General features: G+C 40.7%; 4 protein-coding genes across 6 annotated transcripts in view; 3 read left to right on the top strand and 1 right to left on the bottom strand.

The window, feature by feature from the left end:
• Nucleotides 1-3,791, top strand: part of xpo6 (exportin 6) — an 18,504-nt gene extending 14,713 nt beyond the window's left edge. Inside the window, exons 19-24 of the mRNA XM_086090310.1 lie at nt 90-204; nt 329-500; nt 654-815; nt 1,052-1,150; nt 1,257-1,487; nt 3,223-3,791. Coding sequence (XP_085946436.1) covers nt 90-204; nt 329-500; nt 654-815; nt 1,052-1,150; nt 1,257-1,487; nt 3,223-3,324 — 881 coding nt within the window. The 3' untranslated portion in view covers nt 3,325-3,791. The remainder of the gene's footprint in view (nt 1-89; nt 205-328; nt 501-653; nt 816-1,051; nt 1,151-1,256; nt 1,488-3,222) is intronic.
• Nucleotides 3,792-4,445: 654 nt separating this feature from the next.
• On the top strand, nt 4,446-8,219 carry nme4 (NME/NM23 nucleoside diphosphate kinase 4). 2 transcript variants are annotated; one of them, XM_086091033.1, is made up of 5 exons: nt 4,446-4,633; nt 6,417-6,547; nt 6,620-6,721; nt 7,043-7,155; nt 7,231-8,219. In XM_086091033.1, exons 1-5 carry the CDS (start codon nt 4,516-4,518, stop codon nt 7,349-7,351), a joined length of 585 nt encoding a protein of 194 aa, XP_085947159.1. In that variant the 5' UTR covers nt 4,446-4,515; the 3' UTR covers nt 7,352-8,219. The 2 variants fall into 2 exon arrangements, with proteins under 2 accessions (XP_085947159.1, XP_085947073.1); XM_086090947.1 differs by having other exon boundaries at nt 4,448-4,633; nt 6,414-6,547.
• Nucleotides 7,655-16,892, bottom strand: LOC147182461 (epidermal growth factor receptor kinase substrate 8-like protein 1). 2 transcript variants are annotated; one of them, XM_086090826.1, is made up of 13 exons: nt 16,798-16,841; nt 15,978-16,131; nt 14,747-14,876; nt 13,026-13,114; nt 12,870-12,944; nt 12,652-12,800; nt 12,399-12,578; nt 12,075-12,183; nt 11,882-12,004; nt 11,678-11,804; nt 10,377-10,545; nt 10,092-10,224; nt 7,655-8,312 (listed from the first exon to the last, which is right to left on the bottom strand). In XM_086090826.1, exons 2-13 carry the CDS (start codon nt 16,101-16,103, stop codon nt 8,241-8,243), a joined length of 1,482 nt encoding a protein of 493 aa, XP_085946952.1. In that variant the 5' UTR covers nt 16,104-16,131; nt 16,798-16,841; the 3' UTR covers nt 7,655-8,240. The 2 variants fall into 2 exon arrangements, with proteins under 2 accessions (XP_085946952.1, XP_085946864.1); XM_086090738.1 differs by having other exon boundaries at nt 7,656-8,312; nt 15,978-16,103; nt 16,798-16,892.
• The window catches only part of LOC147182462 (sodium-dependent neutral amino acid transporter B(0)AT2-like), a 28,345-nt gene continuing 22,510 nt past the window's right edge, over nt 11,223-17,057 (top strand). The window contains exons 1-5 of the mRNA XM_086090336.1: nt 11,223-11,830; nt 11,914-12,210; nt 12,352-16,090; nt 16,538-16,627; nt 16,825-17,041. Of these exons, the coding sequence (XP_085946462.1) occupies nt 16,939-17,041 (103 nt within the window). The 5' untranslated portion in view covers nt 11,223-11,830; nt 11,914-12,210; nt 12,352-16,090; nt 16,538-16,627; nt 16,825-16,938. The remainder of the gene's footprint in view (nt 11,831-11,913; nt 12,211-12,351; nt 16,091-16,537; nt 16,628-16,824; nt 17,042-17,057) is intronic.

Here is a 17,057-nt window from a genome sequence, read left to right on the forward strand (position 1 = left end):
TGGTGCAATGAAAACAATTGCACTTCCTCACCTGCCTGATGCAGGATGGCGCTACTGCAATTCTGAAGATCATCCATTTTGTCTTTCAGATGTGACGGATGAGATGCTGGCCTTCTTCTTGACGCTGTTTCAGGCATTGAGAGCCCAGATGGGGGTTGCCTTCACCGGACAGATCCTCCACACATTCCTCAGCTTGTTCACCAGGTTTAGCATCTTCAGTCCATCTCGTGCGCTGTCCACATTTAGGAGTCTTATCCGAAGCTGAATTTGTCTGATTTGAGACGAGCACTTCCGAGTGGTGATGTCATGCTGCCTGTGTATGTTTTAGGGAGCAGCTGGCAGCCAGTATTTTGCAGGAGGGCAGCGCAGGTTGTCGAGTGGTACAGAAGTTCTTGAAAATCCTGCAGCTGGTGGTACAAGAACCTGGTCAGGCTTTCAAACCCTTTCTACCTAGCATTCTCTCCCTCTGCATGGAGCAGGTCTACCCGGTTGTGGCCGAGGTCAGTTGGCCATTTCATCCCTGCGAATGAATGTCTTGTCATTTGAAAAAACCTGTAGTCATATTTAAGCACACATTTGCATTCGTGTAATTCTAGCACGGCAAAATGTCCGTCTATTAAATGTTTGCTGATGGACTCTCGCCTCTTTGACAGCGGTCCTCCCCTGATGTCAAAGCAGAGATGTTTGAGCTTTTATACCAAATACTTCACCAAAACTGGAGGTACTTCTTTAAAACTTCGATTCTGACAAGTGTCCAAAGAGGAGCCCCTGAGGACGCCATGGAGAACGAGGCCCAGTTCACAGCTGCCATGCAGGTAAGTCATCCACATCAGTGGTCATAATACATGCATATTATATGTCGGTGAAATCATGCGTTTTGATTTTCTTTACACAAAAAGTGGATATTTGAGAATGTAAAATAATTATGACAAACTCCTAAATGTTGTCAAACATCTTCCCAGAAGAGAGGAATCTGTTTTAGCCTTTGTTATTATGTTCCGGTTCCATGTTGGGCACAGTGCTCTAACTCGTCCTTCATGGTCTCCATCAGGCTTTTGGCCAGTCGTTCCTACAGCCCGACATCCACATCTTCAAGCAGAACCTCTCCTATTTGGAGTCCCTCAACAGCAAGCACAAGTTGTATCACAGAGTAAGGAGCACAAGTCATCCCAGTCATAAACGGGCTCGCACATCTTCATCCAGCTGATCCATGCTCATGCGCGCGTGTGTGTGTGTGTGTGTGTGTGCGCCTCCAGAAGCTTTTCCGGACCTCGATGCTCTTCCACTTCATCAACGTGCTGCTGCAGGTCCTTCTTCACAAAAGTCACGACCTTCTCCAGGAGGAAATCACCCTGGCCATTTACAACATGGCCTCCGTGGACTTCGATGCCTTCTACTCAGCCTTCATGCCAGAGTTCCTCAACAGCTGCCAGGGTGTCGACACCAACCAGCGAGCTGTCCTCGCACGCAACTTCAAGATAGAACGGGTACGAGCAAACAGTATTTTTTTGTCTTTCTTTTATTTATTTCCCTTAGTGGTGCGAACCAACATTGTATTTATGAGAGCGTTTCAAATTCACAATTGCTCGGTGAGGGAGAAGAGTCATCATAGATGCACTTTAAGTCATTTATTAAATGGGGAAACAGTCAAACACACAAATCCAAAATATAAACAAATGTTTTCTTTGTCCTGGGAGGTAGAGCAGATAGGCCTGTCACGATAAGATATTTGGCTTTGCGATAAATTGCCCCAGAAATTATTGCAAAAAAACGCTAATATTGTGGTTTTCATATTTTTCAACTATCCATAAAATTCCCACACAAGAGCAGTTGCATTCGGCTTTGATACCAGCTCCATTTGTCCACATTATTTCCAAATGATGACTGTCCCAACTACCCAGGGGACCTCATTCAGAATCTGATGCGCCGCTGTTGTGCCGGGGTGGTTGCCCCGGAGCAGGTTTGTATCCCCTGCCGCGGGATCTTAGAACTTTTACCACAAAAAGTGGCGATTTCCTAACCTTAAACTTCAAACATGTGAAAGAAAACCGAAAAAAACATTAACATTCATCAGTCGTTTGAGCTTTTTCTATGTCTGCTGAGAATTCCTACCGCGTGCATGGTCATTGAACGCACCTAGAGTCCATTGCAGAATGCGAGCGTGTTCTTGTTCTTCTTTTGTTTATCTGCGATAAATATTATTTTTCTTGTTCCAAAACCTTGTTTCTAAAACTCAAAAACATGTGTCTTCTTCATGCGTTTATTGAAAAACATGCGTACCCGCGGCAGTGATACCGATTTTTTTCCGGGGGTCACTACTTTGGCACAGCACTGCCTTCCAGAGTGCGTGTCAAGATGATTCACTCCTCAATACGCTAAGCACGGTTGAGGAATCAGTCGTGACAGGAAAGTGAACTTATTACCCACCCAGTGTGTTTGGTAAAGCCCGCATCTCACTGAGCCGCACAGGATTGCGAGGGTGTGTGCACGTAGCGAGGGTTGCTTTTTCAACAGGCTTCGAAGCACAAGCAATGAATAAAAACATCAGATAGCTGTGGTGCGCTGCTAGCAATAATGCTACATGGCTATTAGCAGCGCAAATGAGAAAGAGAATTGCGTGTCCTTATGAAGAACCGATGGGACACCTGCGAACCAAAATGTTTAAACTGGCTTTGAAAGCCGCTTTACGGGCAGAGTGGTGCCATCGGTGCAGGCGGCGTGGGTTCGCTTACTCGCCCAGGAGACCATGTTTGTGTGTGTGTGTGTGTGTGTGAGTGAGTGAGTAAATAGAAAGAAAGAAAAAAGCCGCTTTACCCAGTGACTGACAGAGTGAAGCAACGGAGCAGCGCGAATGTTGATGACTTATGTAAACAAACACGCACGAACATCGCGTTCGGCAAACATATCGAGATCATTTTTTATTATCGTGCAGTTAATTGATTTATTGCATGTCGCGACAGCCCTAATAACAAAATAATTCAGCACAAACTAAGGCTACACAGCAAAAAAATAAGATTTGAAATGTGAGATCCACGGCCACTGAGTGTTGCACGTGCATGCCATCATGTTCATAAAGTAAAGCATAGTTGGTGAACCAAAGAAGCAGTGATTGTTTGTAAAGCAGTCTTTTCAAGAAAAGTGCCGTTCATGAACCGAGTTTCGACTGTCTTTTGTATCCCAATTTCCAAACGAACGCCACTCTTGTCTGCTTTCTTTCCAAAGGACCTGCCGTCGTTCATCCAAAGCGTGCAGCGGCTAGTGAACGACCTTCGCTACTACAGACTGTGCAACAGCAGCTTGCCCACCGGCACCATCAAGCTATAGCGCGACTGAACCACTTGAGGATGCATCCAGGATGTTCGAGGACTGCCTGTGCTGACCACTTTGCCCAACACTCCAAACGCTTTGGCTCACGTGTTCAAAGTTGGAGGAAGGTTGAGGATGCTGCTGTTTCTTTGGTTTCTACTGTAGACATTTGGCGTATTGTTGTTGTTCAAAGCAGCGCCCACCATTTGTTGCCCCCCGCCCCCTCCTTTTTTCTTTTTTTTTTGCCCCAGACCCGGACCAGTCTGAGCCAGGCCTTCTTTCCCTCGCCTCAACCACAAGGTTGAGCTGGGACTGAGCACTTTGAACTCATTTTGAGTTTTTGAAATGTCTGCTTCTGTTCATTTTTGCCTTCAGGTTTTTCTTCTCCAAAGGAGATGGACTCAACTTAAAATCTTTCACATCATTCCATTCTGAAAGAGAAAATTTGCTTGATTTAATAAAGTGCATTCATTTTTTTTTGTAAATACTGAATGTGTGATTGTTAAACACTTTGAAGTATGTGGCTCTTGCCAAAATAGGAAAACATTTTCTTGCACCCGCAGCTCCCGAACAAATATAAAAATACATGCCCTTGTGTAAATTATAGTTGTCTTGAGACAAAATGATTTTTTTTGCGTTAGTAAAATCTTAACCACTTCAAATATCAAATAGTTCTTGAGCACCCCCAATTTGACATTTTTCTATATAACAGATAAAATGGGTTTTTAGATGGTATTTATGATTTTAAAGATCTTAAAACATTCACGCAACCCCTGTTACGAAAACACTCTTAGCCATCTATTTTCATGTTTTGATCTATGCTGCCACTCAAACTAATTAAACACGGATTCTCCCATGATCCCATTATCAGAAAGACAAGTTTTGTTCGTTTATAGTCTTGTGTTGGTGCCTAGATAGTTCATGTTTGGAATGGCTCACGTGACATTGTCACGTCATTTGTGTTATGCTAGCGCCCTTAATACTCCCTGCACTGGCAGTCCATGACCACCTTGCTGGAAGAACTTTAGCCCACAACAAATAAATGAAACACGCAAATTGCCAAACAGCAAACGCACTTCTGCCACGAGCGGAGTTAAACATGTTTATAGACAGTCAACAGTCCGAGGGGTCAGGCGGGGTGGGTGTGAGGGGCTCGTGATTTTAAACTCTCAAGAGTCTGTCGGTGGCGGCAGACTCGAACGCACGACCATGTTGTTGCAGCGCGTTATGTTCCTCCCACTCTTGTCTCCTTGGGGCAGGCAAACCGCCAAAAATCTGATTCCTCGCTTCCATGCTGAGCGACTCATCGGCTTCAGGAGCAACTCGAGTAAGTATATAGTTGCACTTTTGAATTCATACAATTTTAACTTTATAATACATAAAACGGTGAACTATAAAAGTAGTATCTTAGAAGCTGTGTTCGTGTTGGACGCTTGCTAGATCACGTCCTTTTGTCAAGCTCGTGCATTGAATGTCGGATGAGAATGATAAGCGCGGGGCAAAGGCGCATCTTTAACGCGCAATCGTGCCAAACCTTTGCGCGCCTTGTGCGTAATCTAAACTACGCGCTTTAACGCCATTCAGACTGCAAACGTGCTGTCGAGTAGTGTTATGTAGGACACTCCAAACTAAGTTCCATTGGTGTGCGGTGTTCTTGTCGCGGGTCACATGTATAATTGGCAGCATGAAGCCGTCCTTTAGCGTGCACAGTTCTTCTACTCAGCGAGAAAAAGTTGGCTTGACGTTCGATGTTTGATCATCAAATCACCATAAAGGTTTTTTATTTTATTTTTTATTCTGACTGCTGTAGTTAAGCACCTACTACAGCTCCAATATATTTATCATATCTCAAATGTTTGACAATTTGGGGACATTTAAGGGACAAAAATGACCAATGTTCCAAAATATTCACCAACAATCAACAAAAACACATATGATAAATTTTGGATCTGTAGCAGTTAGTTGCTTGCCAATGCCATCTACTACATCAATCAGAATGACAAAACGTGTTTTTGTTGATTTTGGGTGAATAATGGGGGGGATTTTCCCTAAATGTCCTCAAATTGTCCATAATGAAATATATGATAAATATTGGCACTGTAGTAGTTAGTTGCATACCATTGCTGTCTACTACAGCAATCAGAACGACAAAATGTGTTTTTGTTGATTTTTTTTAATGAATATTTTTGATGATTTATGGGCCTTTTAGTCTCTTAAATGTCCCTAACTTGTCCATACTGAAAGATATGATAGAATTAACATTGCTATCTACTACAACAATCAGAATGAAAACAAATGTTTTTGTTTATTTTTGATGAATATTTTGGAACATTTTTGTTCCTTGAATGTCCCCAACTTGTCCATAATGAGAGATATGATAAATATTGACCCTGTAGTAGTTTGTTACTTGCCATGGCAAGCTACTACAGCAATCAGAATGAGAAAATGTGTTTTTGTGGATTTTTGGTGAATATTTTGAAACATTGGTCATTTTTGTCCCTTAAATGTGTTCAAAATGAGAAATGTGATAAATATTGGAACTGTAGTAGGTAGTTGCTTATCATTGCCAGTTACTACAGCAGTCAGAATAAAAAAAATATATAACATTTATGGTGATTTGATGATACATCACCCTGGAGAATGTAATTTGTAGACAGTCTCTAAGTTAGACGGTAGGGGTGAATATCAAACATCGAACGTCAAGCCAACGTTTTCTCGATCATCTACTCTACAACCAAACACTGAAAGTTTATTTTAATCCTTAATACTGTTAATTTTCCATGAAAACTTGGTGTGTGCAGGGAGGGGGAGGGGGGGGGGGGGAGGGAGAGAGGCACCGACGGCTCGCCCCCATTGGCCCATTAAAATACACATGACTTGGACTCTTACTGTTTCGAGATTCCCTCTATATGATCCCTCACAGACTAACAGGTGCATATTTCTACAGGAACCTCTCTATGTAAGTGTGGTGGCGCCCCAAACAGTTCTCCGCACCGTTTTGAGCTTCCAGTTGAACACTGATACCATTGTCATAATCATAAGATTCCCACCATTACAAAGATTTTAAAACATTTTAAAACACAATCATATGTTTACCCATATGCTAGCAGGCCTGGCAGATGTGAAGGAGCGGACTCTCATTGCTGTGAAACCAGACGGCGTTCAGCGTCGTCTTGTGGGCCAGATCATCCGGCGCTTTGAGCAGAGGGGCTTCAAGCTGGTGGGCCTGAAAATGCTGCGGGTTCGTATTCCACTGCACATATGTTGAATCGTGTGCAGGGTTTCCAGTATGTGTTTCCAATGTGTTGAGAAGGTGTCCGAGGAGCTCCTGTCGCAACACTACTGTCAACTGACGCAGAAGCCCTTCTATTCCAGTCTGGCGGACTACATGACCTCTGGGCCTGTGGTTGTCATGGTGAGAGTCCAGCGACATTCATTTTGAAATGATGAATGTGTTTTTCCTATCATACAATTTGGCACTAATCCAAATGAGGATCGTTCGGCCTCGGTGGAGATCTAAACTGTATTGTGTGACCTTCAAATTAAATTCAGCGATACTTTCACATACCACTAGAGGGAGCTTGCATACCACTATTGGTACTTCTATCACACAAAGATTCACGGATCAGCCTCTCAATGACTTTTTCACATCATTTCAAATGAAAAGATAATTAACAAATAATGAATCATAACTCAAAGTGTGAACGTTCCTGAAATACGTTGTGCTAAACGATAGGTATGGGAAGGACACAATGTGGTCCAGTCATCACGTGTGATGGTGGGACCCACCAACCCTGCTGCGGCCCCAGCAGGCACCGTCAGAGGAGATTTCAGCCTTCACGTCAGCAGGTAATAAAATGTCGGAATCCGAATCTCATCTGTGAAGGACTCATCATCATCATCATCATCTGTTATGATGTGAAGGAACGTGGTCCATGCCAGTGATTCCCTGGAGGGAGCGCAAAGAGAGATTCAGCTCTGGTTCCAGGGGACGGAGCTTGTCAAGTGGGACTGCTGGGACCAGACGTTAACCTGTGAGGAGTAAAGATGCAGAAAATTCATGCTACCTCTTCTCTCGATGTTGGTGCCGCTGCTTTAAAGGTCCTTCGAAAAGGATGTACGTACAGTATTTACATAATAAATTCACCTCAGGTCATTTGTTTGTTCAAACAAAACAAAAAAGAGATTTTATCATTTTACACGAGCTCAAGTGTGTTTAGATTTTGTGTTGTTGTCAATCAGGTGACATCAAAATCATTCTACTACCAATGTATTAGGTATTTCCACCATAATTCATTAGTAATAAAAAGTTCAGGGTGTAATAAGGGAAGGAATTCAATCCTTCAATTTAATTTGAGTAAACATTTTTGACTGGCAAATACATTCCAACGTCAAAAACGTTTACTACACATTCTTCCATACCAAACCACTGCAAAGAAATTAATGAAGTTATTTGTCCTTTTTTAATATAGACAGATCTGCCTACCTGAAATCTATTTGAGATTTGGGAGATCAGCATACAATTAGAGGGCAGACAATTAAAATGACTAAAACTTGAAGAAAAAAAAAAAGGTACAATAAAATCAATAAAATGAAATTCAAAAAATTGCTAAAACGTGAAAAAAAATCTGGTGCTTTTGATTAAAAAATGTTTATTGTATGAAGTTTTGCACATTTTGATCAACATTGTGCCTTAAAATAATTGTTGACATTTTATGTGTTTCTACCTCTGAAAATGATCTCAGTCAATTATTATAACACTTTTCTTTTTCTTGTTGCTTTTGCTTGCACATTGGACAACCAGAAATACTAAAAACATCAAAACCAGCCTACTATGTTGTCAATCTGCAGTGGCGCCACTTGACAGATCAATAAATGATTCACATTTTGGTGCTGCCCGAGCACAGAGTTCACTTGATAGACTGTACGTCGTCTCATTCCATCATGCCAATCTTCAGCTTTTGCCTCTCCATCGCCTTCTCCAATTCGGAGACCTTCCGCACATCCTGAGGGAGGGAGAGGCATCGAAGGCAGGGAATGGTTACAGATCCTCGTATTTGTTAAGAATTTCAAATTGAAATGCATGTCACTGTAAGTAGGTCAGTAACAATTGGGCCAAAATACATGAGTCAAGGTTGGGCAAACAAAGTGACTTTGTAAACATACAGAGCACTACACACGCACACACAAAATATACACATTGGCACACGCAGTCCCCGAGAGGATACTGATAAGACCTTAACCCCGCCACTTGGCTAACCTTACATTTATTAGCTAATGGGGACATTTGCATAAAATGACATCAAATGTCAATCTCTTCCAGCTTCCCAAAACAAAACATTTTCATTTTTTTTTAAATAACAAAAATTAAATAGTATTGTATTGTATAATAAAAACATTATTAAACATAACAAAAGACAACATGGTTTTAAAAAGTCAATGTTTCAATAATTGCTAATAAAGTCTCATTGATAATAAGCTTTCTTTTCTTTTCTTTTTTTAGAGGACTTCTAAACCGAGCATAATATGATTGGCTGCTTGCAGTTGAGTAAAATGAGCCACCACTTTGGAGTTAATGAGAGGCCAGTCACTTTTTTTCTTTCCACTCTTTTTTGGTGAGCATAGGGGGGAGGGGGGAGCAGTTACGCAGGAGGAGGAGAAGGGAGTGTGAAAAAAAGAGACACTATCTAAACAACCAAATACATAGATGTTTTTTTGCTTTGTTGATTAACTCATTCACTGCCATTGACGGCTATCGACGTAAACATTTTTTAAAAACTATTTCTATTAGTTTAACATTTATTTTCCCCACTTTTGTTAACAAGAGTATGAAAACCTAGGAAAAAAATATTGTACATTTAGACCAGATATAAAATTTGTGATTAATCGTGAGTTAACTATTGAAGTCATGCGATTAATTACAATAAAAAAAATGTAATCGCCTGACGCCCTAATTTTTTAATAATCTTGTATTTTTTTAAATAATCTTTTTTTTTTAAAAAAAAAGAAAAGATTATTAAAAATTAGGTCATCAGGCGATCAAAAGTTTTAATTGTAATTAATCGCATGACTTCAATAGTTAACTCATAATTAATCACAAATTTTATATCTGTTCTAAATGTACAATAAAAAAAATTCTAGGTTTTTATTCTCTTGTTAACAAAAGTGGAAAAAATGTTAAACTAATAGAAATAGTTCAAATGAAATTTTGACGTCTAAAGCCGTCAATGGCAGTGAATGAGTTCATGTGCATTGCCTTAAGAAAAAAAAACATGGTGCCTGTGGGTACTAGTTAGCCCCAATGACTACATGACTATAGCCCACAAGAAGCTCACCAGTAATGGGACTCTGTGATTTACTAAGAAGTATTAAAACAGAAAAATAATTCTATATTTTGTTTAACATTAAAATAGTGTTCAATGGAATAATTTTTTTTCCTTTACAGTTTAATACCGTGGTACTGCAATATTTTTGCTTATGGTTATCATTCTGCTAGAATCTAATATCGGCCCATGCCAACTGTACATACTGTAGTAAGCCCATTTGAGTTTTAGATCTGTGCCTTTAGGATAGTGAATTTGGATGCTGGAGTCAATTTGTCGGTGTGTGACCACGTGGTGAGTGAGTTATGGCCTGCAGCAGCTATGAGGTTGTTTTTTTTAATCGTTTTCCAGAGTACCGCCAGTACTATAGTTAACCAAATGTATGCATAAGCCATAATACAAATTCATACAGACAAACACACGCACACTCAGGGAATTGTCCATAATAACAAAGTCACCAACCTCGAGAATGACCTTCTGCATCATAATATGACTGTAAACTCTGCCCCCTTCATCCTGAGACACTTCACAGAGTTCCCTCTTGTTCAGGGAGAAGAGCTGCGCTCCGGTCAAAACGCCAAGACTTTGAACCGTCCTAACAGAGAAGGAAAGAGAAGCCAACTTAAATCTAGTTTTCGTTGAGCGTTCACTTTCCTACCGTCCAACTGAGCTCAGCCTCAGTGTTGGCTGAGACTAGTCTGACACTAGAGGGCGATGTAGTGCTCTCTACAATGAGTAGTCGCTTACTGCTGACTGAAGCGTTTTGCTTCCAGCCAGGCTTCCACCTCGGACGCTGAAGAGTGATAATTCAAGGGAAGAGACGTTTCCACGGAGCGAGACGTCATGAGAGGAGGACGACTGTCGGAGACTCGTTTCTGCGCCATTCGTTGGAGAAGCTCGTCGTTCATTATCAGTACTGCACAAACACAGGGAGCCATTTGCAAAATCATTTGCAAACGGCCAACATTTCCAAGAAAGAGGCTTCACTTTACGGTCAGATTTCAACTTGCAGTCAAATACTGATTCATTCCTCAAGGGGAAGTTTCAAATTGCACTACACTGTCTATATCTTCTGTCTATTTTGTTGCACATCATACACATGCAGGTATGCAAAGTGAGATACTCGAGTGATAGGGCCGTACAAACAGTGCTGCCCATTTGAGCTATGGTTGGTGCTTTGCTCAAGGACACCTCAACAGGAAGCAGACTAGCATGTCACCAGCAAGTTTCCATTTGTACTTTTTGTCCAGTTCCAAAGCCCAAATGAAGTAATGTTTTTTTTTAACTCATTCACTGCCATTGACGGCTATTGATGACAAAAATTCATTTTTGAACAATTTCTATTAGTTTAACATTTTGTTAAAAAGAGTATGAAAACATAGTATTTTTTTTATTGTACATTTAGAACAGATATCAAATTTAGGATTAATTGTGAGTTAACTATTTAAGTCATGCGATTAATTACAATTAAAAATTAGGAGCGTCGGGCAATTAGAATCGTAATTAATTGCATGACCTTTACGAGTTAACTCACGATGAATCACAAATGTTATATCTGTTCTAAATGTACAATAAAAAAATCTAGGTTTTCATACTCTTGTTAACAAAAGTGGAAAAAAAATTTAACTAATAGAAATAGTTCAAAATAATTTTTGACGTCTATAACCGTCAATGGCAGTGAATGAGTTAAACAAGAAAAAAATTGCATTAGCGCAAAAACAACAACAAAATGAAATAAGTTAAGAGTAAAGGCAGTGTTGCCACAATTTTTTTAATTTATTTTAACACTTGAGTGGATACTGCCTTGCTCCTTCTGGTGTGCACACAATGACCACCAGGGAGCAGCATAATACAGACATGGCACAGTCACCTATCAGGAAGCTGCAGTAACGTTAGTCATTCTTCACAGAAGATAAAGAAGATATGCCTGTGAGTATTGCCATATTATCTGTCCGTCTGTATGTGGTTGCTCAACCATAATTGTTCAAATATTAGTTGCTTATAGGCTTATATAAGACCAAAGATATTTGTTTTCCTGAAGGTGCTACCTCGATCTCCGTTGTCTCCATGTATTGTAGTGGATGGTAACACCATGCTCTGAGGTCTTACTGTTGGACTCGTTGCAGTCAGAGGATTACCAACCGGGCTCAACGGAGTGAGCGGAATGGGTGACATCTAGAAAACATCACAGAAGCAATGAGGCAAGTTTCAAGGCACTTTGGCAGAATTGAAACAAACTGATGCTAACATACCACTGCTTTTTCTCCACTGTTGTTGTTTACAGCTGACAGCGGTTCCAAGATATTATTTGGAACAAATCCGATCTGGTCAAAGCGATTGCGACACTTCCACCATCTCTTTGATGACTCGATGATCTGATGCGGGTCAATTCTATAGATCATATTTCAAGAATCCTCATATTTGACCGGTACAGATATTGTATACCTCCAGTGTTTCTCCTTGCAGCACTGAGAGCTCGCTGCTGTTTCTTGCGACAAAGTCGTACGTGCAGCAATAAAGTCTCTCCCCTGGTGGTGGAAGTCCATTTCCCTCTCTGGAATTCGATTTGCAGTGACATCAGGTCAATATGCAAGTTCTTTCATCTGATCGTATTTTGTCAACAACTGTGTATGATTATTATAGAATTGAGCCCAAAGCTAGTCATAACCTGGATTGATTTGGAATGAAATCAACAGTCTGTTTTGGCTGGGAATTATTACAGGACTTGATCATTTTAAAGAAAGGAGCGGGGCCCTGATCTACACTCACACTTTGTCCGTCTCGTCACTGGTGCCTCCCTCTGCGTCGTCACCCTCCGCGTTGGCGTCTCGTTTGTGCTGCGACTCAACAGGATCTTCCAAAGGCGAACCGGAGGAGTCGAACGCCTGCGGCTGCCATCCGTCCAGGAAGACGGGCGAGTAAGGAGGAGCAGAAACACCGAGCTGGGAACTGGAGTGGCAATTACGATATCTTTGGGTGATGTAACACATTTTCAAACAGGAAAAAAAAGACACACACATACCAGGGTGTCGTCCAGTTGGGGCCTAATTCAGTCCAGAGCTCTTTTTCGTCCGCAGTCAGATGCTCCTGAAGCAGCGAAACAGCACCAGTCGTCATTGCAGGACTGACCACCGAGCCACCCAATTGTGGACCGCATGTGGTTTTCACCATCTGCGACAGACAGACGAAGCGTCAGTCAGCAAGTGAGTGCCCATCATCCAAAATGTGAAGTTGATTCACCAGTCCGAGCGGAAAAAAGATGTGATGCAGCAACTCAGGTGCGCTTGCTTCTGTAATGGCTGACTTGACGCGATCCTGAAAGAACCAGGAAATAGTCACAGGAGGGACATTTCAACAGGAAGCAAAAACGGAGTCATGTGAGTTGGCTCATCTCACCAGCAGGCTGAAGGAATACTTGAATTTCTGAAAGAGGTCCACAAATTCTTCCTCTGACGGAGGAACCGCTTTCATGGTCAACAAGTCGTCTGCACAATCACAAGTAGGAACTACTTCATAAAAAATGTGGAAACATGCTTAATATAAACATAATGAGCCCCAAATCAAATCATATCTCACAAAACGTTGATCATTTCTAAACACTACGGAAGAGGATTAGGGCTAGTGAAGAGAGAAACTTTTTTGGGGGCAGGATTCTCACTTTATTCTCAGAATTCTGATTTTAAAGTGAAAATGCTGACTTTAATCTCAGATTTCTCGCTTAAAAGTGAGAATTGTCACAATTCTCACTTTATTCTCAGAACTATCACTTTAAAGTCAGAATTCTGAATTTAAACTCAGAATTATGACTTTAATCTCAGAATTATGACTTTATTCTCAAAATTCTGATTTAAAAGTGCGAATTCTCACTTTAATCTCAGAATTCTCGCCCAAAAACAAACAAAAATAATGTTTTCAGTGGTCCGGGAGATTCGGACTCATTTCCAGCCATTCTGCCGACCTGTGAAACAAAACAAAACAATCACTTGATTTACATTACCGGATTTTTTTTTCAAGAGATACATTCAATTTGTGCATTTTTTCATCGTTTCGGCGATCATGCAAGCGGCGCATATGTCCTATGACGCAGTTCAGGGAAAAAAGACTTAAATCCGACTGTTGGTTTGATATCACTATTATACGGGTTTAACTCAAAGTAGATCATTTAATCGCGATTGTATCTAAATAAATCGACAGCTTTGTGGTTCAATGATTTAGCGTAAAAGTGGCGCTCCGCCCCCGATGCGAAGCGAGCATTCGGCCGCTGAAGGGCTTCGCTTCCCGGAGAAACACAACCAGCACGCACCGGGCAGTGGCTCCGCGCCGCCATGAACATACTCGGCGATTGTCGCATGGTAACACTTACGTTCATATTTTAAAGCATTTTTACATCGGTCAGATTCACTATTTAACACCAATTTAATACTCAATGTTGTAGTCATTGCGAAAAGCATTTCGAACGTATTAAAAAATAAAAGTTGTAAATAGACAGCAAGTGAGAATTGTCACAATTCTCACTTTAAATTGAGAATTCTCACTTTAATTGAATTGAAAATTGAAAATTCTGAGATTAAAATCAGAATTCTGAGTTTAAAGTGAGAATTCTCACTTTATTCTCAGAACTCTCACTTTAATTCTCACTTTAAATTGAGAATTCTGAGAATAAAATCAGAATTCAGATTTTAAAGTCAGTATGTGCCAAACCACTACCCAAAACCCAACCCTGGGTTCCTTCTGGTGCAGGACCTGCACGACCACCCTCTAGTGGACGGACTTCTCATCCGTTTCCCCCCAGAATTGTTCTCTTTTTTTTACCAGCTGTCCTGGGAAAATAAAAACCTTCCCCGGGACACAATTTTTAGGAAGAATCTAATCAAAATAGTACCACTAATAAAGTCAGAATTCTGACTTTATTCTCAGAATTATCTCTTTAATCTTAGAATTCTGATTTTAAAGTGAGAATACTGACTTTAATCTCAGAATAAAGTCAGAATCCTTTTTTTCTCTTTTCACTGGCCCTAATCCTTTTCCGTAAAACACAACTCAACTTTGTGAACACATTTAAAAGTCAAATGTTCAGAGGTCATTCAGCAGCAGGTCAACGTGTGCTCACTACCGACCCTCTTGGCTTTGCTTCTTGCTCTTCCTGCTTCTTTTGTTCCTCTGACTGAGAATGCTCTGGGCCTCGGCCGCCTGCTGCAAACGCACCATGAACCGTTCGATGTCATCAAAACAGTGGTTCAGAATCTCCTGGGGAGGGTTCGACAGACAGTGCGGAGTCACAGTCAGATCAGCTCATTTTCTGTTTTACTCTGCAGGTTATTTTATTGTGCGATATCATGAGAACCATGCTGCAACATTTATCCCGGTTTTACCCAAGAACAGCAAATGTAATTACTTTTTGAGCTTTAGGTGCTGATACTGGTTTACAAACTTCAGTAGCTATAGAAAACGTGCCAAACTTGCAGATAAACTATTGTAACATTGACCTTTAAAAAAAAGATTTCAGATGTTTCCATTTCAAATTTCATGAAATATGTTCCTGTTAACACAAAACATGCAGTAAGCAATTTTACATTTTGTTCCCTTACTGTATCCAAAGTGAACAGAATCATGACCTTAAGCACGAGCCACTACTACTATCTAAACATTGAAACTAAACACATTCTGATTAATATTATTGCGATTAAATAATACGGCCATTTTGCAGCTTGCTGTCGAGTAAAAATGACGTCACAGTGCCTAAAGGCTCAGATTGCGTCACATGACCAAACCCCTAAAACAGGTGAGTTATGACGGTTGATACCTGGCAAAATGGCCGCCTTCTGTGAAAGATAACAAGATTTTGCTGCTTAATTCATATTCCACAAATGAAAAATTAACCAGAAGGGGCCACATAGAACAATATTGTGAAGAAAATTTCCCGCTCATTAAATGCATCATGTGACAGGAAATCGGTTCTATAATGTCAATATACATTTACTTCAGATTCAAATGGTATGACAACATGCGTGTAAGGTTATTTGCACACCAAATTGCCCTTCTGAATGATGGTATGAATCATTGTTTTTCTATATGTGCCTTGCGATTGGCTGGCGATGACAGTGACACGATGCTAATGAAATACACAACGTGCATATGTTCTTAGCAATTTATATTTAATAGCAATTGAAAGCTTAATGTAAGGAGAGGATTGGAGTAACTCCCCAGTCACACCTTCATTGACATGAGATTAATTTTTTCTAAATAGAATAAAAATATTTTTTTTCCCTCTGCTCAACAAGTTGATGCACAACCTTATGATAAAGAAACACGAGATGATATCAGTGAGTGACGAAATGAAGCACTTACCACTTCTCTCTCTTTATTCAGTTGAGAGTTTGACTCGATGTTGGTATCATTCTGCTCTCTCGGGACGCGCATGACAGGAAAACCTGTAGACCTTCGAGGGATCACCGGAGGAGGTTGTGCCCACATCTGTTCAGTCAAATTAGGAATATGACACCTAAATGTAATGTAAAAATGATCACACGGGTGGCAAAAGTACTCCATAAAGGGAGAGTTTGAAAATTGTTATCAAATGAGTGAAGTCTCGTACGTTACACCTTTTGTTCCTGATTGGTTGTTTTTTATCGGGGCTGTTTATTATTATTATTATTATTAGTTTAGATGGGGCCAGATTATTTTTTCCACACATCATATTCATCATGCACCACTACATTAAACCGTTATGTCAAAAAGTGATTTAAAAAAAAAAATGTGCAGACTCTCCATTTAGAAAGAATTATGCCACCGGAAAAATGAACACTTAAGTAAATCTACTCAAGTACAAGTTATTTTTCAACACTGGCAGATGCAATTAAAACCCTGCACCCACCAAATCACAGCATGTGATATTATTACATTATTAGGCTGTGGAGGCAACCTGGAAGAATGCTGAGAATGTAATGAGCATGCTTTCTAGACGCTCTACAGGAAAAACCACCGACACAGGCTGCATGGTATGTGGATGACTCTCTAGAAAGTTTCCTCTACAAAGAAATCAGTGTAACATGAGAGGAAGGTCCAATATTTGAGCCAACCTCACTCATCACATTTGGACACACCCACCCACGCACACACTAAATATTTACAAAGAATTAGCGCATGTATTATTGATGCATTACTGTACCTTTTGTTGTGGTGTGTGCCGTTTCAGTCCCAGCCTGAGAAGACAATCGTAGTTGCCCTCACTGAGCCGAGCTGATTACACGAGCACGTCCCACCTACTCCAGAAATGCATAAACGAGAAAAACCAGTCTGACTTTAATCTATGCCGCTTTCGCTCTTGCTCCCTCCCGCCTCACTGCCCGATGACCACCTACGAAGGGATGGGCAAAATTCTGGCATACCTGCACAATGCAATTATTCAAATGGTAATTACGAAATATT

This window comes from Leptonotus elevatus, chromosome 1 (genome assembly GCF_054856555.1).
Source record: "Leptonotus elevatus isolate MCC_2025b chromosome 1, RoL_Lele_1.0, whole genome shotgun sequence".
NCBI lineage: Eukaryota > Metazoa > Chordata > Actinopteri > Syngnathiformes > Syngnathidae > Leptonotus > Leptonotus elevatus.